The sequence below is a fragment of the Oncorhynchus kisutch genome, linkage group LG7 (assembly GCF_002021735.2).
Source record: "Oncorhynchus kisutch isolate 150728-3 linkage group LG7, Okis_V2, whole genome shotgun sequence".
Taxonomy (NCBI): domain Eukaryota; kingdom Metazoa; phylum Chordata; class Actinopteri; order Salmoniformes; family Salmonidae; genus Oncorhynchus; species Oncorhynchus kisutch.
In genome coordinates this window covers 17,925,354-17,952,314 of record NC_034180.2, presented here as the reverse complement: position 1 = coordinate 17,952,314, position 26,961 = coordinate 17,925,354, and the positions used below count along the sequence as shown (strand labels likewise).

Genomic DNA, 26,961 nt, shown 5'->3' with positions numbered 1-26,961 from the left:
GCTTTTTTAACAGGATATAAACTCATCAGTGAGACCGTTGTTGGACTATCTAAATGTTCAACTGCTACTTTTTGTCTCGCATCCTAACACCTCGCATCCTTTAGAAAGGAATGTCAGCTCCACATATTTATTTTATGGGCCGGAAAGGATTGTGTTCCTTGAAAATGTTTGTCAAGTGATATTCAAATGACTCAGTCAGTGTATTGATCACAGATATCGTTTGGTTATTCGATCATGTTTGTGGAGATACACAGTTCATCATCGTAGTTGTAGTTCAAGAACTGCCATACCGTAGTTCCTCAAGATCATTTGGGATAGTTTATATCTTATAAGTAAATAGTTTATTTTTTTATTCTAATGAATCTAACTACAGTACATAAGGTATACTTGGATGGATGTGTGGTCTGGATGCAGATCCGTAGCTCTACAGGTGTCATAACCTAAATCTACTTGGCTTGGTGTTGTTGTGTGCTCCCCGAATCGTGTTTAATTAGGTCTCCCAACGTCGCTGGGTCCGCTTCCTCCCCTTCTGAGGCCGAGGTGATACCATCGTCATTCCTGTACCGCGTCCTGTGCGTGGCGGTGCCCCTCCAGTTGCTCCTCCTCCTGCTGCTGGTGGGCATGGCCTGCCTGGTGCCAATGTACGAGGGGGACTTCAGCTGCAGCCAGTCCAATAACTTTGCCCGTTCCTTCTATCCCATGCTCAAATACACCAACGGGCCCCCTCCTGTGTAGTCTATCATGACAGACCAAACATTTGGTTCTGGGTGCCGAGCGAGATTACTTCCGGTATATTCCAGCCTGGCCCTGGCATGGAGACGAACCTGAGGAGGACAGTTGGGGTTTTTGAACAACATCACAGTCTGGGGTTTTTAATTGTATTGGAACTGTTTCAATGCTCCACTACCTTGCAGCTTCCATGAAGAATAGACAGATAAGCAATGCCATAAGCAAGAAACATAGGAACCCAAATCTCAAACTGATCTTTGGACGTGTCTTCTTTGTGTGGATGGAGTACAGCAGCTGTCTTAACTTATCGTTTGTGGCTGATTAGAATCACTCATGTCATCTTTTAGTTGTCTGTCATGTACAGACGGAAAAAGCATTTTTTTTGGAGCAGCACATGTAAGAACCAAAAATGTTTCTGACTGCAGTCAGTGGATATCAACTGGATGTTGGAACTGTTGGGTTGAAACACAGCTGCCATTTGACACCTAGTTCAATACAGAACATGTAACCTGTGAATTTGCCTGTTAGGGCTAACCCTAACATTTTAAGATGACTTTCATTGCATTTATTTTTTACATGTATTTTGGCATGCAGTTATAATCTTTGATTTTTACTTATGCTTTTACTTGATACGTGTTGAATAGTTGATTTTTTTAAAATATGAACTATACTGTGTGTGTAAGAATCTATTTAATCTGAATTGTGTTTTGAGTGTGTATGTAAAACAAATGAAATAATGTGAGTTCTTTGCTCTAAACTGTTTGACTGTATAAGAAACCGTATGGAAACTGTATGGAAATAATGTACTGAACACATTTTGTTGTTATTTTTCTAATTGAAATTATGGAAATGATCTACTTACTATTAATCAAAACTATAACGAATTATAAAACAACTGTATATTTTCTATGGCTCTGTGTGTTCAGTATTACATGTATAACAGTCCAGGATTACTTAACATGTTCTGTACATAATATAAATGTATATCTATAATGTATATCTGAGCCTAAATCACAAATATTGAATGCCAAATTCTCATTTTGATTGTGTCTTTTATTCAAAATGGCTGATTCAGTGGTATTGACTTGACAGTAAGTGGATCTGACTTTGGATACGACATAAACTCATGTCAAATCCAATTTCAACGGGCAAAAATATATATGATGCATCTCAAATGAATACATTTTCCTCATTTAAATAAATCATTCATATCATACAGGTGCCTGTCCTGAGCAGAGTCCTCCGGATGAGCAGATATACGTTTCGTTCACAGGAGAGCCTCCGGGGCCAGTGGACCTCTGAGAGAAAGCTGAGCGGGATGTGACAGACCCAGAGGTATCTCGGTCCTGGAGCTGTAGGAGAGGGTGGTTCTGGTAGTGGGTAGGACAGGGCCAGGACAGGGCCAGGGAGTGGTGGTGGAGGTCATGGTGGGGGTGAAGCAGGCTCTCCAGAGATTTGATGATCTCATAGTTTGGAAGGGCCAGGGCTGAGACATCCAGACCTAACATCTGAGAGACCACCATACGGAAGTCTACCAACTGAAACAACAGAGTAAACATACCGCCAGTCAGGTTTCAGATGGTCTTTTTCTGTACTCCTCAATCAAATTATATTATGTGTGCGTGCGTACATGCATGTGCATGTTAATACGACTATGTATCCATCCATCCATCCTCCCCACCTCTCTCTCTCTGTCAGTGAGCTGAGCCAGGGTCTGTCTAAGGCTGGTCAACTGCTGCTGGGCCTCCCTGGCCAGATGCTCCTGGCTCTGTAGGTCTGTCCTGGCTGTGCTGAACTTCTTCTCCACCTTGGCCTTGCCCTTCTCCAGGTCCTCCAGTCTCTTACTCTGCTCTGCATTGGTCTGACTCTGCTCCAGGACTTTGAGCTTCGACACATCATTCCAAATTGGACATGAATGTATTTTGATCATGTTACTTAACAACAACATAACATTAGAAAGTATAGTCTTTAAACAATTATTCCCAATTTACATATAAGACAGTGCTTAGGGGTTTTAATAACCAACTTTTTTTCAAACTCAATATGCAATCTTGTAGCTACAGGAAGTCGCCAGGAAATGAAGTTATATGACTCTGCCTCTAGAGGATGTGTGGGCCTGAGCTGTCCTGCCCTCTACCTTCAGCTCGTTGGTGTGTGACAGCTGGGCCTTGAGCTCTGTGATGGAGACCTTAGTGGATCCTAGTTCCTCCTGTAGTCGCTCCACCTTCTTCTTTAGGATAGAATAGATACTTAAGATAGAATAGATTCTTTAGATAGAGTAGAATACATACTTCATCGTCAGTTTAGTAAGAAACAGAAATGTGGCTTCTGTCTATCTTAACCTCGCCCCTGGATGTGGAGCTTTAGGGGTTCAGTTTTAGGGGGTAAGTGCCATGCTAAAGGGCACAATGGCAGGAGCTAGTACCTGGGATCATAGACCAGCAGCCCTTCAGTTGCCGGTTCAGTTTCCACTTTTTACGCCCGTGCCTGGGGCTTGAACCAGCAACCTTCTGACTACTTGCCCAACCCTCTAACCTCTAGGCTACCTGCATCTTCCGGGCGGTCACATTGGCGTCGTCTCGCTGCATGGCCAGGGCTGAGCGACTTCTCTTTTCCTCCTCTAGCTCAGACACCTTCCTCCTCAACAGCTCCATGTGGAGCTCCTTACTCTCCAACCGCTCCTTCTGGATCTTCAACTGCAGGTAACATGGTATACGGTAAACATGGTAAACAGGTGTTTAAGCACAACATACAATGATACTAGTAGATGGAACAGTAATGATAGTAACTAGATTGACATAAATGTTGGCGTGCGATCCATTAAATACTGTACATTGTGGAATGCGGATCATACAAAAATACCAGTGTGCATGAGTTTTGTTTTATACAACGATGTAAGGTGTGACAATGTATACAACGATGTAAGGTGTGCAAACAACCCTCTGACTATAAACAAATTATATGTACACACTTATGTTGTTGGTTCAGTAGCTACTAGTTTCATTTTGTGTACCTTTCGCTGTTGGTTGTGGGCCAGGGTCTTGCTCTCCACCAAAGCCGTCCCTTCTAGTTTGACAAGTTGCTCTGCCCGAGACAGAATGAGCTGAAGTCTCATGTCGTAGCCCAGGTCAGTGGCGATACCGTCTACTTTCATCCTCTCTGACAACTGTTCCAGGAACTGCTCATACTACATGGGAAAACACAAGGCCCATATTTACATAGTGTCTCGGAGTTGGAGTGCTGCAATTTAGCCTTTTAAATAATATATTCCATTTAGTAGACTTAGTCACACATGCATACATTTTACGTATGGGTGGTCATAACGAATAAGAGTTCTTAGATGCCTGTTCTTAGATGAGTACTCCTACTCTGGGGACACTTTGTGAATACAGGCCCAGGCAGTAATATCTCTGCTATTCTAGAAACATCCAAATCCATTTACAGTAAATGTACCATTATGATTTTAGTACGAGGATGGTCATGGTCCTGGTCCTATTAAGGTCCCTTTCCAGATTTGGTCATAAAAAAAGAAAAGCTCCCACACATAGTATGCTGCTCCCGTGCTCTATTACCGCACTCTATAAACTGAGTTTATGAGGCACTTTTGCCTTGCCCATTCTCCCTTTGGATGGCACACATACACAATCCATGTCCACATGTCCATTGCCTCAAGGCCTTCAAAATCCCTCTTTAACCTGTCTCCTCCCCTTCATCTACACTGATTTGCTTTGAATTATTAGGCTCCCCACTAGCGTCAGCTAGTCTTAGTGACGGGGTCCGACACACAACGAAAAAGGCTTTACCAAAAAATAAAAGACTTTAGAATTGACATCCGTTTCTAAACATTAACATGTAGTGTGTGTGCGCATCTATCAGTTAACACACGTCAGTACATACACACAACAAGTAGGTCACATGGGGGAGAGGCGTTGTGCCGTGAAGTGTCGCTTTATTAGTTTTTTTTTAAACCAGGTTTGCTGAGTTCCATGCACTCATGGCTCTGTATAATGCTGTATGTTTCCTTGAATTTGTTCTGGACCCGGGGACTGATTTGAAGTGGATTTAACTAATGACATCAATAAGGGATCATAGCTTTCACCTGGATTCACCTGGTCAGTCTATGTCATGGAAAGAGCAGGTTTTCGTAATTGTTTCGTACACCCAGTGTACGTTTTACATTTAAATTTTCGTCTTTTAGCAGACGCTTTTATCCAGAGCATCTTACAGTTAGTGCATTCATCTTAAGATAGCTAGGTGGGACAACCACATCTCAGTTATAGTAAGTAAATTTTTCCTCAATAAAGTAGCTATCAGAAAAGCCAATGCTAGTAGGAAAAAGGAGTTGGTTCACAAAAGGCAAGGGTGTAGTTGTTTAGATATTTTTTGAGGGGGATTGGGTGCTGTGGGATTATTTACTATAGCGTACTATAGCATGGAGGTATCAACAGTGTTATTTCCTACCGTAGTTATATGTTCTATATACTGTGTCTAACATTAGTTATAATGTTCTACACCTGCATTGCTTGCTGTTTGGGGTTTTAGGCTGGGTTTCTGTACAGCACTTTGAGATATCAGCTGATGTACGAAGGGCTATATAAATCAATTTGATTTGATTTGATTATAAAGACTGTTATCATTTGGGGGGGGGGGGGGGGCAGCACCAGTGGAGAAATGTGTGATGTTCACCTACTGCACACTCTACATGGTTGCCAGTGTGCTCACTCACAAGCTGTCTGTCATGACTCAGCCCATCTCGGTGCACGTCTGAAGTCATCAGCTCAGCTTCCAAACCCTGCAGCCTGTCGCTGAGGTCTGTGACCTGTTGCTCAGCCAGCTGGGCTCTCTGCAGGGCACTGTGGTGGAGCTCTGTCTGCCTGGACACATCCTCACGGACCTGGGACAGCCTCCTCTCCATCTCCTCCGTGATCTGACAGGAAATATTGGCGGCTACAACTTAAAAACCAAACTACTGATAAAGAATAACTATTCAAGGTTATTGCAATGCGCACCCACTTTAGGCTATCGTTCAAACATTGTATCTCCAGGTATAAAATGATTGAACATCCTGATTGATTATCTATCAGTATATTATATTTTTGCCTATTGAAACTGTTACACGATGTAATAACAATGTAGCAGTATAAGAACAGAAAAAACCCTACTTACCGCTTTCATACGTTCCTGCCTGGTGCAGAGGTCCCCGAGTCTCTGTAGTATTTCCTCCTCAGTTGGCATGGAGAGACCCAGCTGCAGAAGGGCCCCTACCTCCCCCAGGAGGGCCTGCAGTCTCCCCTGTGAATGGGGTCTCAAAATTTCTAGAATCCTTCAAACTGGATTTCTGGGAAAACCTGGGAATATTGCAATCCTACCTTTGTAGCCTGGTTTTTCCCCTGGCTGGTCTGGAGTTTCCCTTCCAGCTCCTGGATCTGCCTCTCCAGGCACCCTGCCTCTTGCTTGGCTGCCTCAACCACACGTTGATTGGCCTCCAGCCTCTCTGCTAGACTCTGGTTCTCCATATCTGTGCTCCTCTTGGTCAGCAAGGCACTATCTAAATCCTGGAAGACATATTTTGATAAGGAAATGCAAAATTGCAACAAATAACCATTTACTGTACATAATGAATGTATAAAGATTTAACACATTCATTGATGCTTATACACAACAAAGATGACAGTAGTACACTACTGAGACAAGCCAATTCCAGGCTGTACTGCCCTGGAAAATATATATCAGAGCTAGCAAAGTACAGCTCGTATCAACACAAAGTGAAAAGCATATGTGTTTTAAAAGGGATGCACATATGGATACATACCAGTCTGAGCAGATCGAGAGCCTCTGCACTGCCTGCTGTGTTCCTCCTCTCCCGGGCCACCTCTGCCACCAGTCTCATCACCGTCTCTCTGCTGGCTTTACACTCTACCTCGTAGGACCTCACACTCTCCTCCAACACAGAGACCCTCATCCTCAGTCTGTCCCTCTCAAGGCAGGGCTCCACCTGGGGACACATTAACCAGGGCACAATGTTGTGGAACAAGTTAAATATGTTATGTTAGTAGTCTCCGAGTGGCGCAGCGGTCTAAGGCAGCGGATCCCAGGCTGTATCACAACTGGCCATGACCGTGAGACCCATAGGGCGGTGCACAATTGGCCCAGCTTCATCCGGGTTAGGGTAAGGTTTGGCCGGGGGGGCTTTACGTGGCTCATCGCGCTCTAGCGACTCCTTGTGGCAGGCCGGGTGCCTGTAGGCTGACTTTGGTTGTCAGTTGAACTCTGTTTCTTCCGAAATATTGGTGCAGCTGAATTCCGGGTTAAGCGGGCGGGTGTTAAGGGACACAGTTTGACGGGTCATGTTTCGGAGGAAACTTCACCTCTCCCAAAGCCTGTTGGGGACTTGCAGCGATGAGACAAGATCGCAATTGAATATCACGAAATTAGGGAGAAAAAGTGGGTAAATTTAAACAAATTATAACAATATGTTATGTTAAAGGACAACTTTACAACCTAATTTACATTACAACCTAATTTTCATTACCTGTGTATATGTGAAAACGGCAAATTACGTTTTTTTATTTAAAAAAAATACAAGGTAAAAGGTAATACCAGATAACATCATTTTTTTTAACAACAGTGATTGTCAAACACTGCGATTTGCGGTGACGTTTGCAGCAACAAAAAAAAAGTAATTTAAGTGTAGAACAAACATGCTTCCCTGACATGTAGAATAAGGTCAGCACTATTCATGACATTTCTATTTTACCTTATCCAGTTGTCTGCCTTCTGTTGCGGTATCAATACTTTCCATTTTATTTCTCTGTGTTATCTGTAGGTCGCCTTATAAGTAGAATAGATATAGGTGAGAGTTTTGGGTTGGGATTTCAACCAAGTGCTATACAGTGCTCGTTTCCAGGAGTCTCCAGGCAACAGAAAACATTGTCTCTCGTTTCACCACAGGGGGTACTGTTGTTCAGGATGACACTACGTCGCGTCACTGCAACCAGAAAATACGGTAGCTGTTCAAATGAAACTTTATGCACAACAAGCTTGCGTTCAAACCTCAAACTGTTATGCGGATCTAGTGTGACTTAACGTAGATACTGTAGTTATTTTTAACATGACAGCCATTGAAACATATTCTTGTTTGCATAGCCTGATTTGGTGAGTTATTTTCTTTAGGTTAGCTTCTTTAGGTTAGCTAACGTTAACATTACATCAAAGATATGTATAACTAAAACCCCTTCTGTCTGGTTACATCATCATTCATTTGAAGCTCGCTATTTAGCTATAGTACCTTGCACGTGCTAGTGCACGAACCTTAGCTACATCATGGAAGGTTTGATTTGGGATAGTGATACTCTCCTGCTTTATTGTGAGGTTCATGAACAGCCACAATATAGTGATCTCTGACCATAGCTAATGTTTCCCAGAACGTTTATTGTAATCTATCTAGCTAGCTATTGCATGCATTCCCATTCAATGCTATTCACCCAAGGTCAATCTTCCTGCCCTGCAGTATAGCTAGCCATATTAATGTACAGTACATTGCCAAAATGCATTTCTATATGTAAAGGTTTTATAATGGGGTCCTTTTGAATATAATAAAACCCATAGTTGTTCCCATCATTATTCAATATTTCACATTTATTGATTTAGCTAGGCAGAATGATTATGTTTTCTCTTCTCTTTGCATTTCTGTGTACAGTCCCTCCATGCAGATAACATGTTCCGGACACTGTTGTGCCGTCTGAGGATACAGCAGCCTTTGAGGAGTAGGACATGTTCCTATGGCTTCACCCCTGTCAATCTGTCGGACCCTGTCCGGCTGCATGTGACTCCACCTAGAACTCTATTCTATCTATATGTTCATCATAGGACCTGTCATTCAAACACACACACTCCCAACAGCATCAGAGGACTATCAGAGGAGACAGGAAGCGAGATGTTTCGTAATGTGTCACCATGTTTCAGCACCGGTGTTGTGTCGCTATCAGCTATCATTGGTCATTCCACCTCCACCAGACAGTTGGGTGTCAGTATACAGAGGAGGCTCTATTCAACGGCCCCTATTAAACCAGTGACCATGCCTGGAAGTGGGAAGAAACTTCCTAAAGGCCCTAGGGCCAAACAACCATCCAGAACCAATCAGCCGACCCCAAAAGAGAACAAGGTCATGCCGTCCACCAATCAGATTAGAGGACTAGGAAATGCCTAATGGATGTATCTATTTTATTTATTTAACCTTTGTGTTTTTTGTAATAAAAAAATATCCCCTAGGGTTATTCAACAATCAAAATGATTTGTAGATCAATGACTGTCAATACAGTTACATGCTTGGGTCGCATCAGTTGTCACAAATATGAGGTATTTTCGGGAAGGTAGAAAGAATTGTGAATGTGCGATTCGTCACTTTTGAATCGATTTTCTGACCGATGCATGCTACATTTGGATGGTTTGTGGTCCGTGGACCGACGCAGTCCCATTTTAAACATTTGAATAAGGGACTGATGCGTATCGGGGAGTCATTACATCCTCATCATTAATATATGCATGTTTTTGGGGGCTTTATATACTTGTGTTTATATTTGGAGTTGAAACTTTAAATTGCCTATATGTATTGATTCACTGTACGTATTTATATATTTGCAGACATACATTTCGGTGTATTTCTTCATTCTGGCAAACTGTAATAATTCAACCAAACAATCCGATATCTCATCAACCCAGTGACTTGTCTGGAAGAAGCTGAGCCTATTGCCTGGCACTGCAGGTCATTTAGAAGATGCTAATTGTCTGTGGTCTTGCCATGTCAAATGTTATTCATATGAGCCATGAATATCTAGAGCACATACTTTTGGTGACAGCTGTCATCTCCTTTTAGTAAGTTTGTTGTGTTTGATTTTATAAGATAAAGTAGACTGAACTAACTTGCGTATTGTCATCACGTCTTGCTGTATTTAGTATAGGTAGAAGCATAGTGACAGAACCTTAACTCATTTGTAAGAAAGGCCCCGAGAGGCTCAGAGTGGTCCTTCAAGCCAGATGTAAATAGTTTTCATTTATTTCATTCACAGCTTTGAAATATAAAAGTGTTCATGCAACTATTTTATGTTTTGCATTTAGTTATTAGTTAATATTACATTTGAAGACAAAGAGGAGTATATATATATATATACTGAGTGTACAAAACATTAGGAACTTAATATTGAGTTGCACCCCCCTTTGCCCTCAGAACAGCCTCAATTCGTCAGGGCAAGGACTCGACAAGGTGTCAAGGCAAGGCATCCCACAGGGATGCTGGACCATGTTGACTCCAAAGCTTCCCACAGTTGTTTCAAGTTGGCTAGATGTCCTTTGGGTGGTGGAGCATTCTTGATACACATGGGAAACTTGAGCATGAAAAACCCAGCAGCGTTGCAGTTCTTGACACGCATTTAAACCGGTGCACCTGGCACCTACTACTATACACCGTTCAAAGGCACTTAAAGCTGCATTATGTCACTTTTTTCACTACCTGGCCAAATTCATATAGAAATCTGTGTTATAGATCTGTCATTGTCATTGAAAGAAAGTCGAAGAAGTGGTAGATCTGTTACATGTGCACTATTTCTCTGCCTCCCATTCTTAAGGTTCGTTTTTGTGTCTTTTACTTTCAGTTTTGTACACCAGCTTCAAACAGTATGTTTGATTATGGAAAATATATTTTAGATGGTACAATGATTCTCTACACTATACTTGCTTGTTTTGTCACATAAACTTAAATTAAGCGAACTATTATAATTTTAGCAACCAGGATATGGCAGAGCGATTTCTGCATAGCATCTTTAAATATTTTGTCCATGTCTCAATTGTCTCAAGGCTTAAAAATCCTTCTTTAACCCCCCCACCCTGCCCATCTACACTGAATTTGAAGTGGATCTAACAAATTACATCAATAAGGGGTCATAGCTTTCACCTGGATTCACCTAGTCAGTCTGTCATGTTCTTAATGTTTTGTATACTCCGTGTATATTCACAGGCAAAAAAAATGAATACACAAATATAGTTCTGTTGATAAGTTTGTCTGTGACCGATACATCACGTAACTCGTGATAAAATACACATTTTCTATTAGTATTTTGGTCTGTGTCAACTAACCATTGCAGTGCATAGTTTGAAAACTTGGCAAAAAACTCAATAATTCTGAGATAATGAAGATGGATGGCAATATTCATAGGAATGATGATAAATGTGATACAAATTCTAGTCACTACACATGACTAGAGCAAATGTTGTATTACCGTTATGTGCTGAGTCAAACAAACGTTTAGTGTCTGACAGAAGACACAGTAAAAACGCGAACACAGTAACAACGCGAACAAATCTACATACCTGTATATCTAATCACAGTTTCTCTTTGCATTGTTTTGGTGAGCAGTGGGGTACGTATGTCCTGTGTTGTTGAATGTGTTGTTATGTTGATAAATGGAAGGCTTCTGTTCAAACTACATTAACGCTAAAGAAAACTAAACTCAGATAAATATACTCTGTAGAAGGACAAACAGGACAAACATTTTAACAAATATTATATAATATACATTATTGTACCTCCAAGTTCTGATAAGATGACATGGTTCCTTGAAAAGGAACACAAATTGTATTTAAATAAGTAGAAGTAATTTACACATACAGTTAAACTTTGATATAATAACATTGAAACTAACATTAATGTATTCAACGATCCGAAGAATGTCTCCATTAGCTCCGTTGTGGTGGGTCATCCTTCATGTGCGGACTTCTATCTTCTCTTTCAGGTCGTTCTTTGGTAGTCCAGCACTCCTTTAGCTCGTTAAACCTAAGAGAAGAAAGTTCAAGGAGACAAGTTCAGGAGACATTATATTTGTGTACTTCTTCAAGTACTTAAATACTAAGTAGAGTAACAAGAAATGTAATGGACTGACTTACCAGTTCATGATACGTCAGTTTGGTAGAATGGCTGCAGTCTTATTAGGTATCACCTCCGGACAGAAAGCTTTGAGGCTCAAGTGCAATATCAAATATATCTCCACTGTCCTGCAGCGTCTTCTCTACTCTATCTGCTTTTTTGCTTAGAACCTCCAAGATATTGGATTTTACTGTGCCAATATCTTCCTCAGCATCCAGCCACAGTTCTAGGTCATTATCTTCCTCTATGTGTGGGTTAGACCCTACTGCATTGGTCATTACCTGTTCTGTTTCAGGGTTTAGGGTGTACAGCACTGTTGCAGGTGGGGTATGCAGTGGCACATGAGGTGCAGTGGCACTGGTTTGTTCAATTTGACTGACTTCACAAAGTTGAGCACTTTCCATTGATTCTGTTAGAACGCAGTCAGTATTCACAGAACCTTTTGCAATAGTACTTTCACATTCTATTGATTCTGTTAGAAGGCTGTCAGTATTCACTGCAACTTCTGCAGTAGTACTTGGAGGTGGCCAAATAGCACGCAGTGGTGACTCTAATCCCGTGGACACAACTCCAGTATCTCTGGGTTTAATGTGGAGATGGATATGGACATGGGATTCAATAGATAGTCTCTTTTCAAACGACTCCACTGATTCCTTTGCTGATTCTACTACCATTCCCACTAGTTCCTTCTCATGCCCGCTAGTAGAGTCAGAAACATCAATGGCTTGATCTACTTCAGAATAAATCATGAATTCAGCCTCTGTTCCAAAAACATCTTGCACATCTGCCTGTGAACAAGACTCTGCAAATGTAGTGGGAACTGTGTCGTCAGGTATGCTGTTGAATTCAGAAGTGGGCTCTACAAATGCCTCAGGAGTTTTTCTATCCTCACATACTATATCAACTTCGAGAGCAATCGAGGGCTCCGTTTCTTTTTCTGAAGGTTCTTGTGCATTTCCCTGAGTATTAAGATCAAAGTAGTTTTCAAATAAATGAATTGTCTTTTGCACCTGTGCAGTTACATGTGGATGTCCTTGTCTCTCTATAACTGCGACCGCTGGTGTATTCTCTGGTGATTTCGAAACTTCTGCTTCACTCGATAATTCAACTTCAGCCTTTTCACTTGATTGTGGTACAACATTGGGGTCTTCTGATGAGTTCTGCTGCACATGTTGGACAATTTCCTGAGTTATAATACTGCTGGCCTCTTCAAACATGTAGTCCTCAATCTTCTCAGTGGCATTCTCACCCTCTCCTTCGTCCTCCATTTTGTCACAAACGTCTATGACCTCTATAATATCGGTTGAGGAAACCACCTCAAGTGCTGTCTCCACAATAACTTCAGCTGAACCCTTCTCAGCATTTGCATCTGTTACTTGTACCTGGATCTCATGACCCTTGACATCAGTTAAGACAACCTCAAGAACTGTATCAACAATTGTTTCAGCTGATTCAATCTCTACATCCAACCCTTTTAATTGGATCTCATGATCAGTGACATTGGTTGAGTCCATTTCAAGCCCTTGATCAACAATTACTTGAGCAGACTTTAACACTGCATCCGCCACTTGTACTATAATCTCGTGATCATCAGTTGAGCCCACCTCACGGGTTGTCTTAACATTTGCTTCATCTGATTCAATCTCAGTGTTCACCTGTTGTAATAGAATCTTGTGATCATTTGCATCAGATGAGCCCACTTCAAGCACTATCTCATCAATTTCTTCACCTGACTTTAGCTCTGCATCCGTCACTTGTACTTGGATCACATGGCCATCAACAAACTGTGCTGAAGGCACATTCTTCATCACAACCATGTCCTCTACCTTTAGTGTCTGAACCATAGCAGAGCATATGAGTGGTCTTAGAGCACCCAAAGGATTTTTCTTCTCTGGGGCTTCTACTTCAGGTAACACTACAGCAATCAAAGTTTTCAGAACGTCTTTTCCTTCAACCTGAGCTTCTTCTGAATTAACGGTGGTGACAAGTACTGGTCTTGCTTCTTCAAGTGGTCTTAGAGAACCCACAGGATCCCCTTTCTCTGGGGATTCTACTTCAGGTGTCACTATGGCAATCAAACATTCCAGAACGTCAGATGGTTTCGACATTGAAACGTCATGCATTGCAGCTGTGACATCTTGAACCTCACATGTGATTGTTTCTATAACTGGTGCATTCTCATTGTATGCAGCATCCTCCGCAACATCCAGGAATTCCGCTTTCTCTTCTTCAAGAGTGAACTCCGTGAGAGGTTGTATGGAGATACGTTTGTCTGTGACTGATACATCCAGACTCTCTGTATCAGGCTGTGGAGTTTCTTCTGCTACCACCTTTTCGTCAACCTGAGCTACACCTTCTTCTGAATTAATGTAGGATACAAGTTCTGGTCTTGCCTCTTCTAACTCATTTACCAATTCTGTTTGTGGGTCCTTTTCAGTTTCTATGTGCATAATTGTAATTGATTCATCTTCAGCTTTGTGTAAATCATCTGTAGTGATTCTTGCAGCATCAGACTCTTCAGTGTCCTCAGTGACCTCAGATGGACATTCTACCATAGGAGTCACTGGGCTTTTATCAACAAGATCAATTTGTTGAGACTCTTCACCTGTGCAGATTTTAACTGCATCTGATTTTTTATGAGCTATCAAAACTGTTGCTTCCTTCTCTTTTGGTGTGTGTAATATTTGTGGAGAAACTGAAATACATTCCAGATGTGGGCCTTTTCTATTTACCAATGAGAGAGTGTGGGTTCTGCTAATGGTATCAACAGTCTCATGCAGAAGTAACTCTGTATCCTTTAACTCGTATTCTATTGGGACAGGTGTTGTGCTGCCTGATGTTTTGGGGGACTCATCTGTCAGCTGTGACACTGCTGAAACCATTTCTGTTGTTTCTTCATCTAGAGGTTCTGGGGCAGTGACTGCTTCAGATGTCAACTCTATTAGGTCCTCGGCTATGGTATCGTCTTGAGTGGCTTCTTCAGGAGTAGACACTTCTTCAGGTATATCACTGAGTTGCCGATGTTTACTTATGAATTCTGTAAGGTCCTCAAAGTTTTCCATAGCAGTGGGGGATGTTGATGGGGTCAACTGTTCCACAGTATATTTGGCTTGAGCCTTCTCTACTTCAGTGGGCAGGGTGTCTTTGGGTATGGTCGATTCGGTGAAAGTGCTAGAGACGTCTGGCTGGGTTTCTTCTTCTGTTATGTGTAATAGAGTTTCTATAACAGCCTCAGTTGATATGTTGTGTTTCTCTCCTAGCTCTTCTGCTTCAAACTCTGCCATGGGGACCACTGCTGGCGTTTCAGAGTCCTCCTCATCGTCCGATCCAACACCCATATCTGCCTTGTCAGAAGAGATTGGTTCCTGCTTTTCTACATGCTTTCCCTTTTTGCGTCCAGGGATGAGTTTCTTTAGAGAAAAAGAAGACTTCTCTTTGGTGATTTCGATGCCAGATTGCATCTGCTCTGGTGAGTTAACTTTGATGGCCTCCCCGGTTTTTGCCTTTGTTTTTGAGGTGATCAGCTTTTTAAGGTATTTCCATGTAGACACCCCTTCACTCCCCGAGGGACTTCCAACTTGCTCAGGGGAAGAGGTAAAATGTTCATAACCTCTCTCCTGAGAACTGTCCAATGGCAACGCTGCAGTGTTTCCTGGTTCACTTAGTATTGTACTTTCATTCATGGGTGCTTGCTCCTCTGAGTCCGATGTTTTTCTGCCCCTCCTCTTTGCAGATCCACATAGGAAAGCCTCCCAAGAAACAGATATATCAACCTTTTTTTTGGGCTCTTCTGTGATATGTTCTAGTACCTGTTCCCCTTCACTTTGCTTTGGCTCCTCATGTAAACCTATAAGTGCTGACTCATCCTCACTCTCAGAGGATCTTTTGAGATGTCTTTTGGGCGTCATTCGTTTTTTGAAGGAAGTCCAGGTACCATCCTTCTTCCTTTCACTGTCAGAGGTTACATCATCTGATTCGTGGCTCAACCCAGCCTGAGCAGACACATTTACCTGCTCTGCTGATAATTCTTCTGGCAGAGAGGCAGTATTTTCTCCTTTCTGGTACTCCACTGAATCTGTGGATGACAGTAGATCCTCAGCTACATGCTCACCAGATCCAGTCAACTTGTCTGGTTTACTACCTCTCCGCTTCCTAGTAAGCTTCTTCAAACCAGCCCCAGACAAGAGCTTCCTCAGTGGACTTCCTTGATTTTTAGCTTTCTCTTGTGAGCTAAGAAGTTCAGCTTCATTTGCGATAACTGTGTGGAATCCCCAAAAAGAAGACTGCTTGTCAATAATATCCTGGACTGGACTTCCTTGGGTTTTAGCTTTCTCTTGAGAGTTAAGAAGTTTAGCCTCATTTGAGGTAACTGTCAGTAATACCACAGGAGCTGGCTCCTCTTCAGGAACATCCTCTGTGACGGTGACAAATCCCCAAGAATGAGACTGCTCTTCAAGACTTTCCTGTGTTTTAACTTTGTTTTGAGAGTTAAGAAGTTTGGCTTCATTTGTTTCAACTTTATTTGTTGTAACGGTTATGAAACTCCAAGAAGGACACAGGTCTTCAAGAATATCCTGGACTGAACTTCCTGAACTAAGAAGTTCAGCTTCATTTGAGATAATTGTCTGTAATATATTAGTAGCTGTCTGCTCTTCAAGAACATCCTCTCTGTTTCCACTACTTTTAGGGACATTACTCTTAATGAGTTCGGGGACATTGGATGCCTCAGCCATTAGGGAATCTATTTCTCCGGCTAACATTGTGGCTGCAATTTCAAATTTAAGTTCTTTCTCATTTTGTTCCCCCTCAACCCCTGGACTGATCTCCTCTTTTGTTTGTTCTTGTTCAAGTCCAGCCTCCTCTGCTGTGTTTATGTCCTCCTGTTTTTCAATGCTTTGCAGTTCCTGTTCCTTCTCAACGGTCGCATATTCGGGCGTTTCCTCTTCTATAAGCTTTTTCTTTTTCTTTAAACCGGCAAAGATTCCAGTAGTGAAAAACTTCTTAATTGGGGATATAATTTGTTCTTCAACATCCAGAATGGTTGGTGCTGGTGCCTCTGTCTCTTCGGTTGGGAAGACTTCCTCCTCTACTTTCTCCTTGACTTTGTCCTTAGATTTCTCATTGACTTCTTCCTTTGGTTCCTCTTTGGGTTCATCCTTGGGTTCGGTCTTGGGTTCTTCCGTAGGTTCTTCCTTGACTTCATCCTTAGGTTCCACCTTGTATTCTTTTGTGGGTTCTTGATTAACCTGCTTGTGTATTTTTCCTGTCAGGATTTTTTTTTTCAATGGAGACATTTCGTCAACTACCGGAACCAGTGGGCCTGGTGCCTCTGCCTCTCTCTCTACTTTTGCCACTTCTTCAGGTGTGACGTCCTCCTTAGGTTCTATCATTTCTGGTATGTGGTATGTTCCTTGGTGGTTTTATAGAGAAAATGTCACAAATGTGAGGTCTGTCATCATATGGCAAGAGGTACAATCATCAGTAGGTTCCTCTGTTGTGTCATCAACAACCTCATTCGGTGCATCGTCGATATGCGCTTCTTCTAGTGTATCATCTAGAAGCTCTTTTTGTGTATCTTCAGTAGGCTCATCTGGTATATCATCAGCAGGCTCTTTTAGTATTTCGTCAACCAGTTTTTCTAGTGTATCATCTATAAGCTCTTTTAGTGTATCGCTAACAGACTTTGTTGGTGTATCACCAACAATTTATCAGTCAGATCTGCTCTGCTCGGTATTCTCCTCAGCATTATCTATAGTGGTCTCTTTTGTGTCCTTGATATCCTCAGGAGTTCTTGCTTCGCCATCTACTTTCTTAGGGCTCACTTCTTCTTGTGTTGTGTCAGTCTTTTTTCAATGTAAATTTTAAACAAATTGAACTGAAGAATTTTTTTAAACGTTCATTGACTTCATTTAATTTAACTTCTGTTTCAGTCTCATTTGTTGATGCCTCATCATCTGCATCTGGTGATTCCTTCCCATCACATTTTCCAGAGGTGGTATCTTCTCTGTGAGAGTCTCTATCGTCTCCGGAATGTCCTTATTCTGAGAAATGATAACTGAATTTGTCTCACCAACTGCAATGAAAAAACAAATATGCATTACCCAAAACTGTTAAATTGCCTGATTCATACAAATAACCTATAATTATAAACTACAAATAAACTCTTTACAACCACATACAGTGCCTTGCGAAAGTATTCGGCCCCCTTGAACTTTGCGAACTTTTGCCACATTTCAGGCTTCAAACATAAAGATATAAAACTGTATTTTTTTGTGAAGAATCAACAACAAGTGGGACACAATCATGAAGTGGAACGACATTTATTGGATATTTCAAACTTTTTTAACAAATCAAAAACTGAAAAATTGTGCGTGCTAAATTATTCAGCCCCCTTAAGTTAATACTTTGTAGCGCCACCTTTTGCTGCGATTACAGCTGTAAGTCGCTTGGGGTATGTCTCTATCAGTTTTGCACATCGAGAGACTGACATTTTTTCCCATTCCTCATTGCAAAACAGCTCAAGTTCAGTGAGGTTGGATGGAGAGCATTTGTGAACAGCAGTTTTCAGTTCTTTCCACAGATTCTCGATTGGATTCAGGTCTGGACTTTGACTACTTGGCCATTCTAACACATGGATATGTTTATTTTTGAACCATTCCATTGTAGATTTTGCTTTATGTTTTGGATCATTGTCTTGTTGGAAGACAAATCTCCGTCCCAGTCTCAGGTCTTTTGTAGACTCCATCAGGTTTTCTTCCAGAATGGTCCTGTATTTGGCTCCATCCATTTTCCCATCAATTTTAACCATTTCCCTGTCCCTGCTGAAGAAAAACAGGCCCAAACCATGATGCTGCCACCACCATGTTTGACAGTGGGGATGGTGTGTTCAGGGTGATGAGCTGTGTTGCTTTTACGCCAAACATAACATTTTGCATTGTTGACAAAAAGTTCCATTTTGGTTTCATCTGACCAGAGCACCTTCTTCCACATGTTTGGTGTGTCTCCCAGGTGGCTTGTGGCAAACTTTAAACAACACTTTTTATGGATATCTTTAAGAAATGGCTTTCTTCTTGCCACTCTTCCATAAAAGGCCAGATTTGTGCAATATACAACTGATTGTTGTCCTATGGACAGAGTCTCCCACCTCAGCTGTAGATCTCTGCAGTTCATCCAGAGTGATCATGGGCCTCTTGGCTGCATCTCTGATCAGTCTTCTTCTTGTATGAGCTGAAAGTTTAGAGGGACGGCCAGGTCTTGGTAGATTTGCAGTGGTCTGATACTCCTTCCATTTCAATATTATCGCTTGCACAGTGCTCCTTGGGATGTTTAAAGCTTGGGAAGTATTTTTGTATCCAAATCCGGCTTTACACTTCTTCACAACAGTATCTCGGACCTGCCTGGTGTGTTCCTTGTTCTTCATGATGCTCTCTGCGCTTTTAACGGACCTCTGAGACTATCACAGTGCAGGTGCATTTATACGGAGACTTGATTACACACAGGTGGATTGTATTTATCATCATTAGTCATTTAGGTCAACATTGGATCATTCAGAGATCCTCACTGAACTTCTGGAGAGAGTTTGCTGCACTGAAAGTAAAGGGGCTGAATAATTTTGCACGTCCAATTTTTCAGTTTTTGATTTGTTAAAAAAGTTTGAAATATCCAATAAATGTCGTTCCACTTCATGATTGTGTCCCACTTGTTGTTGATTCTTCACAAAAAAATACAGTTTTATATCTTTATGTTTGAAGCCTGAAATGTGGCAAAAGGTCGCAAAGTTCAAGGGGGCCGAATACTTTCGCAAGGCACTGTATATAGCTTAATGTGAAGTGTTCACCATGATCGTAACATTGCAAGAACTTGAGGAAACAACTGAACTCTTTTTCAAAGAAACCAAAAGTAAATCCTTTCTCATCCACACACAAATGAACTCTCGTCCACACTGTGATGACTCACCGTCTGCAACGATCCTGTCTTCACACAGTCCGTTGACCTCTTCAATCTTGCCCGCTGCTTTTCCACTCAGCCCGGAGATCTGTCCATTCTTTTGGAGTAACTAAAACGGAGAAGGGAACATTATGAGATAATATATATATATATTATATTATATTATATATGTGTATGTGTATATATATACACATACATACAACATAACTTGACCTCTGGGGTGGGGTGGGGCGGGTACTAAACTAGCATATGGAATTGTTGTAAGATAACAAGGATCATTTAGCTATTTGATTTTTAATTTTAGGACCTCTCAGGTATCTTCTTTTTATATATATATATATATATATATATATATATATATATATATATACATTTTTTTTTTTATAAAATATTTAATTTAGCCCATATAAATGCATTGAATAACACATTCATAAATAGCAAAAAAGACAGTAAAACAATTTATAATAATGAATAAGTGTTTTGAAATGTCTGTCCTATATCTAGGAGATATATATTTTTATATATATTTAAGCCCTTATTTTTGTTGGCACAAAACTACCTACTTACTTTCATTCGTGTGTATGGGTTACCTTCAGACATGACACTAATGGGGGTCATAGAGCAAAATGGAGAACACCATCAAGTTCGTGAGAGTAATAACATAAAAGTTTGTAGGCCAATTTTTGGAATGTCTCATGGACTGACAAACACAGCTGTAGCTCGGCCACCTTCCACTGCAGATGCGGAAGGCCAACATAGGCAGATGATATCTCCAGCTTAATTTCTTTATGGGAATGTTTGTATTATGTCAATTAGATTGACACACGGATGTGCCAAATAGACTCTTGTAAGGATTAAATACATGTAAATGCACTTTTTTTCAGAATCACATTTCCCTTTGGAAGAAAGGGGGACAGCTTTTAAGACTGCAATAGTAGTACTAGTAGTACTCAATGTTTTCTACACAGTTTTTTGGGCCAATATGCAAGAGACAAGGTGCAAAATAAACATTGCACAATGGTTCCTCGTGTCATTACATCGCTTTTACGGTGTGACAAATTCTTGTGACTTTCAGTGACGGACTCAACAACCCACATGTACTTTCCCTGTTTTGATGTCTGTCCTAAATGGCAACAACTAAATAGGGTGCCAATTGGGTAGCATCCATGTAGAGACACTTGACTCAGTTGGCTGAACCATAGCTGCTGCTGACTCATGATTCTATCCATCCCTGCTGTGGAGTGGTCCTTTAAAACAGCTCACACACACACACACACACACACACACACACACACACACACACACACACACACAAACCCTCAGCAACAAAACCATTGTAGTTGTTTCTTTTTAACCCCTTGAATATCTAAACTGGTAATCAAGTGGTAACATTTGGTAATACATTCTCACGAATAAGCTTTTAATGAATGAATCTATTCAATTTAATTCTCTATCTATTATCTATTTATAAACAACAACAAAAAAGTAATTATTTGTCAACTTTGTGAAGCTTTTGTAAAGCATCTACACATGTTAAAAGCATGTATAATGGCTTAATCTGGAAAGTTATTATGATGTGTAACCTAAGTATTTAATGAAGAATTTGAGTCCTCAGACACAGCTAACAGACTTCCTGCTCACCCACAGCTGAGCTCATAGTGTCTTACAGTGCAAAGATAATCAATGCTTTATAAAGAGTGCAGACAAGGTGAAATTCTATCTCTCTCTCTCTCTCTCTCTCTCTCTCTAGGGTCACACACTTAATTTAGGGCTAGATTCAATCCGTATCGCCAAAGTTCAGCACTATAGCTCAGTTGAAATGTAAAGGTAATTACCGATTGAGCCGACTTATGCAGCGTTTACCGTGAATGCAGTCTCCGCAAACCTGGCAACATTGTCTTTAAACTTCAATCACACTATAGCGCTGAACTTGGGCTATACGGATTGAATCAAGCCCTTAGATACATCTATGAGTGGAAGGTCACCATTCCACTAGTAGCAGTTTCCACTGGTATTCTGGTATTCTATTCTATGGTCTCCAACAACTGAAAAGTCAAACATGGACCATGATAGTGCAAATAATGAATGGACCCTCCAATGACACAAGAAGATGGTATCTCTTTAAGGTTAGTCCCATTGAGGATGACATATTATTCTCAGGGAAGACCTGACTAAGAGGCAGCATAATAATAGCAACACACAATCAAAAGCCAAACATTGACTCGCAGAGAAGTGTCAAAAAGGACGGACACAATGTGTAATTGAATATGAACAGTCAGGTCCCTTACAGAGCTGTAGATGTATTGCCCTTTGACCATGCCTATGAAATATGTAGCCTAATCTCACATGAAAGAATATTACAGTTTACTTTAGAATATTGCAGTACTTACTATAGAATTTTGTAGTAAACTGTAGTATACTTAAGCAATAAGGCACAAGGTGTGATATATGGCCAATATACCACGGCTAAGGGCTGTTCTTTTGCACGACTCAAAGCGGAGTGTCTGGATACAGCCCTTAGCCGTGGTATATTGTCCATATACCACAAACCCCCAAGGTACCTTATTGCTATTATAAACTGGTTAGCAACATAAATAGAGCAGTAAAAATAAATGTTTTGTCATACCCTTGGTACAGTATACGGTCTGATATACCACAGCTGTTAGTCAGCCAATCAGCATTCAGGGCTCGAACCCCCCAGTTTATAATATACTACACACTAGTATCCCTCGATCATGTGTAGTACTTACTATAGCATTTTGTAGTATACTGTAGAATGCTATAGTAAATAGGCCTTTTTACAGTTTTATCTGCAAAAAAACACTAGTAAATACTACAGTAATGTTTGCAAAAACACAGCAGTTTTGTAACTTTAGTAATACTACAGTATTCATACATAAATAAACTATTGTAATTTTCATGTGGGATAAATCTGAAAAATTTGCTATGAGATTGTATTGTGAGAATTAAATAAACTCCAAGTTATTAGAGAGAGCCTACTAAGAAAATACAGGGCTTTGTTTGTATTATTTATTTATTTATATTTAACCTTTTATTTAACTAGGCAAGTCAGTTAAGAACAAATTCTTATTTACAATGACGGCCTACCAAAAGGCCTCTTGCGTGGACGGGTGCTGGGATTCAAGATAAAAGACATATATAGAATAAAACACACATCACGACAAGAGAAACAACGCTACATAAAGTGAGACCTAAGACAACAACATAGCAAGGCAGCAACACATGACAACACAGCATGGTAGCAACACAACATGGCAGCAGAACAACACGGTACTAGCACAAAACATGGTACAAACAAGAAAGGGTCTAAACCACCTGACCCAGATGTTTTTTTGGGGGTCAAGTTTAGGGAGCTCCTTTAGCACCTCGGACCCAGTGACTGCCTGCAGGGAGAAACTTTGTAGCAGGGCAGGGGAAAAAGAGGGAGGAGCATCGGGGCTAGTCGCATTAGAAGGGGTTCCCATTTCCCCTGAGGAAATGTTGGACGGGCTAAGAGGCATGGCTGAGTCAAATAGGAATCCTGACTTAATGAAGTGGTGATTAAAGAGCTCAGCCATGTGCTTCATGTCAGTAACAACCACATCATCAACATTAAGGGACATGGGCAGCTGTGAGGAGGAGAGTTTATTCTCCAGATCTTTCACCGTTTTCCAGAACTTCTTGGTGTTAGACACACAGAGAGCAAACTGCTCCTTAAAGTAACTAACATTGGCCTTCCGGATAGCCTGTGTGCACTTATTTCTCATTTGCCTGAACGAGAGCCAGCCTGAGTATGTGAGTTCCGAGCCTTTCGCCTAATGCAATTCTTGAGGTGGAGTAACTCGGCAAGATCACGGTCGAACCAGGGGCTGAACCTGTTTTGAATTCTTATTTTCGCTATGGGGATGTGTTTGTTAACAATACCACTGAAAATATTTAAAAAATAAAGTCCAAGCGTCTTCGACAGAGCTGATTCTATACAATTTCACAGAGGCCAGTTCATGAAGGAAGGCTTGCTCATTAAAACATTTTTGCAAGCGTCTATGACAAATCAGGACAGGTCATTTCACTGAGCAGCCATTATGAACACGGGCTGTAAAACAGTGATCACTACGGTCAATACAGAAAAGACCAGACTGGTACCGATCAGGATTATTTGTGAGGATAACATCGAGGAGAGTAGCCTTTTCTGGGTGTTTGGAGTCATACCTTGTGGGATTGGTAGTACTCTGAGAAAAATGTAGGGGGTCCCATTGCTTTGAAATGAATTTATTTTGGGTAACAGACATATAACACAAAATGTTCAATGTGGACCCAGAGGATATCACTTGAAAGTATTAATTAAAACAATTGTTTCCAAAGTGGTTCTCGATGGTAAAAACAATAACGCATATAATGATTAAAAGGCTAGACAAACACCCGAGTGGATCTACAGCTCAACGAACAAGCGCGCAGGGCAATGGGAGCTGAACAATGAAAAGGTATTGTACTCTTCCCCTGCAATTCTATGAATAAAAATGTCAATTTCAAGGTGACGCAACGCCTGGTTTTATACTGCGTTTCTGTCTAAATGTATAGTGTCTAGAGCCATGGCATCATAATGATGGTAATAAGAGGTGGATTCATTCGGGTGGGACTGTGTAGGACCTCACTGAAGGCCCAGCCCCCAGGCCCACTGCACGCCACTGGTATTAGGCCATAACTATGACTAAAAAGAGAACATCAAATCAAACTTTATTTGTCACATGCGCCGAATACTAGTGTAGTGTAGTGTAGACCATACTAGTGTAGTGTAGTGAAGTCTAGACCATACTAGTGAAGTGTAGTGAAGTGTAGACCATACTAGTGTAGTGTAGTGAAGTGTAGACCATACTAGTGTAGTGTAGTGAAGTGTTGACCATACTAGTGTAGTGTAGTGAAGTGTAGACCATACTAGTGTAGTGTAGTGAAGTGTAGACCATACTAGTGTAGTGTAGTGAAGTGTAGACCATACTAGTGTAGTGTAGTGAAGTGTAGACCATACTAGTGTAGTGTAGTGAAGTGTTGACCATACTAGTGTAGTGTAGTGAAGTGTTGACCATACTAGTGTAGTGTAGTGAAGTGTAGACCATACTAGTGTAGTGTAGTGAAGTGTAGACCATACTAGTGTAGTGTAGTGAAGTGTAGACCATACTAGTGTAGTGTAGTGAAGTGTTGACCATACTAGTGTAGTGTAGTGAAGTGTAGACCATACTAGTGTAGTGTAGTGAAGTGTAGACCATACTAGTGTAGTGTAGTGAAGTGTAGACCATACTAGTGTAGTGTAGTGTAGTGTAGACCATACTAGTGTAGTGTAGTGTAGTGTAGACCATACTAGTGTAGTGAAGTGTAGACCATACTAGTGTAGTGTAGTGAAGTGTAGACCATACTAGTGTAGTGTAGTGAAGTGTAGACCATACTAGTGAGTGTAGTGAAGTGTAGACCATACTAGTGTAGTGTAGTGAAGTGTAGACCATACTAGTGAAGTGTAGACCTTTCCATGAAATACTTACTTACAAGCCCTTAACCAACAGTGCAGTTCAAGAAGAGTTAAGAAAATATTTACCAAATAAACTAAAGCAAAAAAAGAAAAGTAGCACAATAACATAACAATGACGAGGCTATATACAGGGGGTACCAGTACCGAGTCAGTGTGCGGGTTAGTTAATTAATTTGTACATGTAGGTAGGGATGAAGTGACGATGCATAGATAATAAACAGCGAGTAGCAGCAGTGTACAAACAAATGGGGGGTGGGGGTCAATGCAATATTCCGGTGGCCATTTGACATGTTTTACATCAGAAATATTGTATCATTTCCGATTGTAAAACGTCTTCTCATACATATGGCTAATATATATCCTGGAAAGATAATAGTTGGACAATTTCCAGTAGTGAAAATGTAACCCTTTGATTTTATACCTAGCCTATTTCCAGTGCCATTTCATTCATTTAAATACTTGGGAATGAAGTGGAATACTTTGTGAAGCAGTGAAAATAGATACTGTATCAAATGTATTGTTGATAAATGGGGTCGGTATCTGGCACTGGTGCTCACTTCAATCAACTGAATGACCAACCTTATCTCTGCAGCCCGACAAAAACAACACTTCACAGACAGTTGAGAAACATCGTCTCTTATTGTGAGGCTTTAATTGGCCATATAAGCCTTTCACTTGAATGTCAGGAGACATACACAGGTTATTCTATTAACATAGTCGAATAAAAGCCTACCATTTGATAAGAAGACGTAATAAGATACATGTATAATTACTGTAACAGTGTGGTGATTGTTTATGCACTCCTCTGTCCATATTTAAAACGTTCCCTAAATTTCACTTCAGCTATTTTAAGGACAACATCCCCTTGATGATGCTGTAGATATAGAAATGTGTTTCCTGTTGGGTTAGTTATCAATTCATCAATCTGCTATTTAGTTTTACCTTGGCATCTGGAGTCTCGCCATCCTGTAGGTTGTTCGCACTCTCCTCATCTGCTTTTGCTTCCTCGTCGTCGCACTTGCGGCTATCCTCCCGTTGCTGCGCAGATTCAGTCGACCACATGAACAGAACTGTAGCGGCTCCCGGTCCTGTCCGGTACTGTGTGAACAGATACCGACTTCAATGGCACAGAATACCCCCCCCCCCCAAATGAAAACAGCAGCAAAAGCCATTGGATATGGGAGCTGAAAAGGAAATCATTTGCCCGCGCTACAGACGGCAATATCGGTCAGCTAATACAGGGCTAGTAAAGGCCCCGTGCACAACTTTTGGGATATTTATTTTTTCTTCATATAATTTATTTTTTTAAATAACTTTGGAGATATATATTTTTACTTCATATAGTTTTAACGCATAAATCAAATTAGCATAATAAAAAATCCCCACAACAATCTGTCAGTTTAAGCTAGTTATATCTGTTTTTTTGCATTGGATGAGTCTCATTCCAACGCATCCTACGATGTCGCACTTCCACATATGCTCTCAGAGCTAGAGTGGTGTTTGTCAGAACATGAGACATCAAGAAATTCGTTCTTCTCACAAAATGTTCTGTTGCGTCCAAAATGTTTAGCCTACAGTCGTGGTCAAAAGTTTTGAGAATGACACAAATATTAATTTTCACAAAGTCTGCTTGGCTCAGTTTGTAAGATGGCAATTTGCATATACTCCAGAATGTTATTAAGAGTGATCAGATGAATTGCAATTAATTGCAAAGTCCCTCTTTGCCATGCAAATTAACTGAATCACCAAAAAACATTTCCACTGCAATTCAACCCTGCCACATAAGGACCAGCTGACATCATGTGAATGGTTCTCTCGTTAACACAGGTGTGAGTGTTAATGAGGACAA

The 26,961-nt window shown here is 40.9% G+C and overlaps 2 protein-coding genes and 1 long non-coding RNA gene across 19 annotated transcripts in view; 2 read left to right on the top strand and 1 right to left on the bottom strand.

Annotated features, from left to right (window-relative positions):
* syne1b (spectrin repeat containing, nuclear envelope 1b) overlaps positions 1 to 1,767 on the top strand; it is a 150,420-nt gene extending 148,653 nt beyond the window's left edge. For all 12 annotated transcript variants that reach the window (XM_031828581.1, XM_031828591.1, XM_031828582.1 and 9 more), the window contains one exon: positions 495 to 1,767. In XM_031828581.1, the coding sequence (XP_031684441.1) occupies positions 495 to 735 (241 nt within the window). In that variant the 3' untranslated portion in view covers positions 736 to 1,767. The remainder of the gene's footprint in view (positions 1 to 494) is intronic.
* On the bottom strand, positions 1,765 to 26,353 carry ccdc170 (coiled-coil domain containing 170). Of its 6 annotated transcripts, none has more exons than XM_020487621.2 (13): positions 26,055 to 26,353; positions 19,604 to 19,703; positions 11,668 to 17,720; positions 11,427 to 11,557; positions 6,542 to 6,724; positions 6,099 to 6,284; positions 5,896 to 6,021; positions 5,456 to 5,656; positions 3,743 to 3,916; positions 3,276 to 3,425; positions 2,867 to 2,959; positions 2,411 to 2,614; positions 1,765 to 2,267 (listed from the first exon to the last, which is right to left on the bottom strand). In XM_020487621.2, the coding sequence occupies exons 4-13, from the start codon at positions 11,481 to 11,483 to the stop codon at positions 1,941 to 1,943; spliced, it is 1,701 nt and encodes a 566-aa protein (XP_020343210.1). In that variant the 5' UTR covers positions 11,484 to 11,557; positions 11,668 to 17,720; positions 19,604 to 19,703; positions 26,055 to 26,353; the 3' UTR covers positions 1,765 to 1,940. The 6 variants fall into 6 exon arrangements, 3 of the variants coding, with proteins under 3 accessions (XP_020343210.1, XP_020343211.1, XP_020343212.1); XM_020487622.2 differs by having other exon boundaries at positions 2,867 to 2,956; XR_004210581.1 differs by having other exon boundaries at positions 5,896 to 6,284.
* LOC116374681 (uncharacterized) lies at positions 7,700 to 9,827 on the top strand. Its single transcript, XR_004210582.1, has 2 exons — positions 7,700 to 7,884; positions 8,429 to 9,827. It is a non-coding gene; the product is annotated as an uncharacterized LOC116374681 (long non-coding RNA).
* Positions 26,354 to 26,961: the final 608 nt, after the last annotated feature.

Bases quoted from the DNA above. Each gene is read 5' to 3' on its own strand.
- ccdc170 (XM_020487621.2), bottom strand. From the start codon at position 11,483: ATGACCCACCACAACGGAGCTAATGGAGACATTCTTCGGATCGTTGAA. The intron at 6,022-6,098 runs GTAGGATTGCAA...CCCCATTCACAG, and splicing joins GGAAAAACCAGGCTACAAAG to GGGAGACTGCAGGCCCTCCT. The intron at 2,268-2,410 runs GTGGGGAGGATG...CTGTTGTTTCAG, and splicing joins TCACTGACAGAGAGAGAGAG to TTGGTAGACTTCCGTATGGT.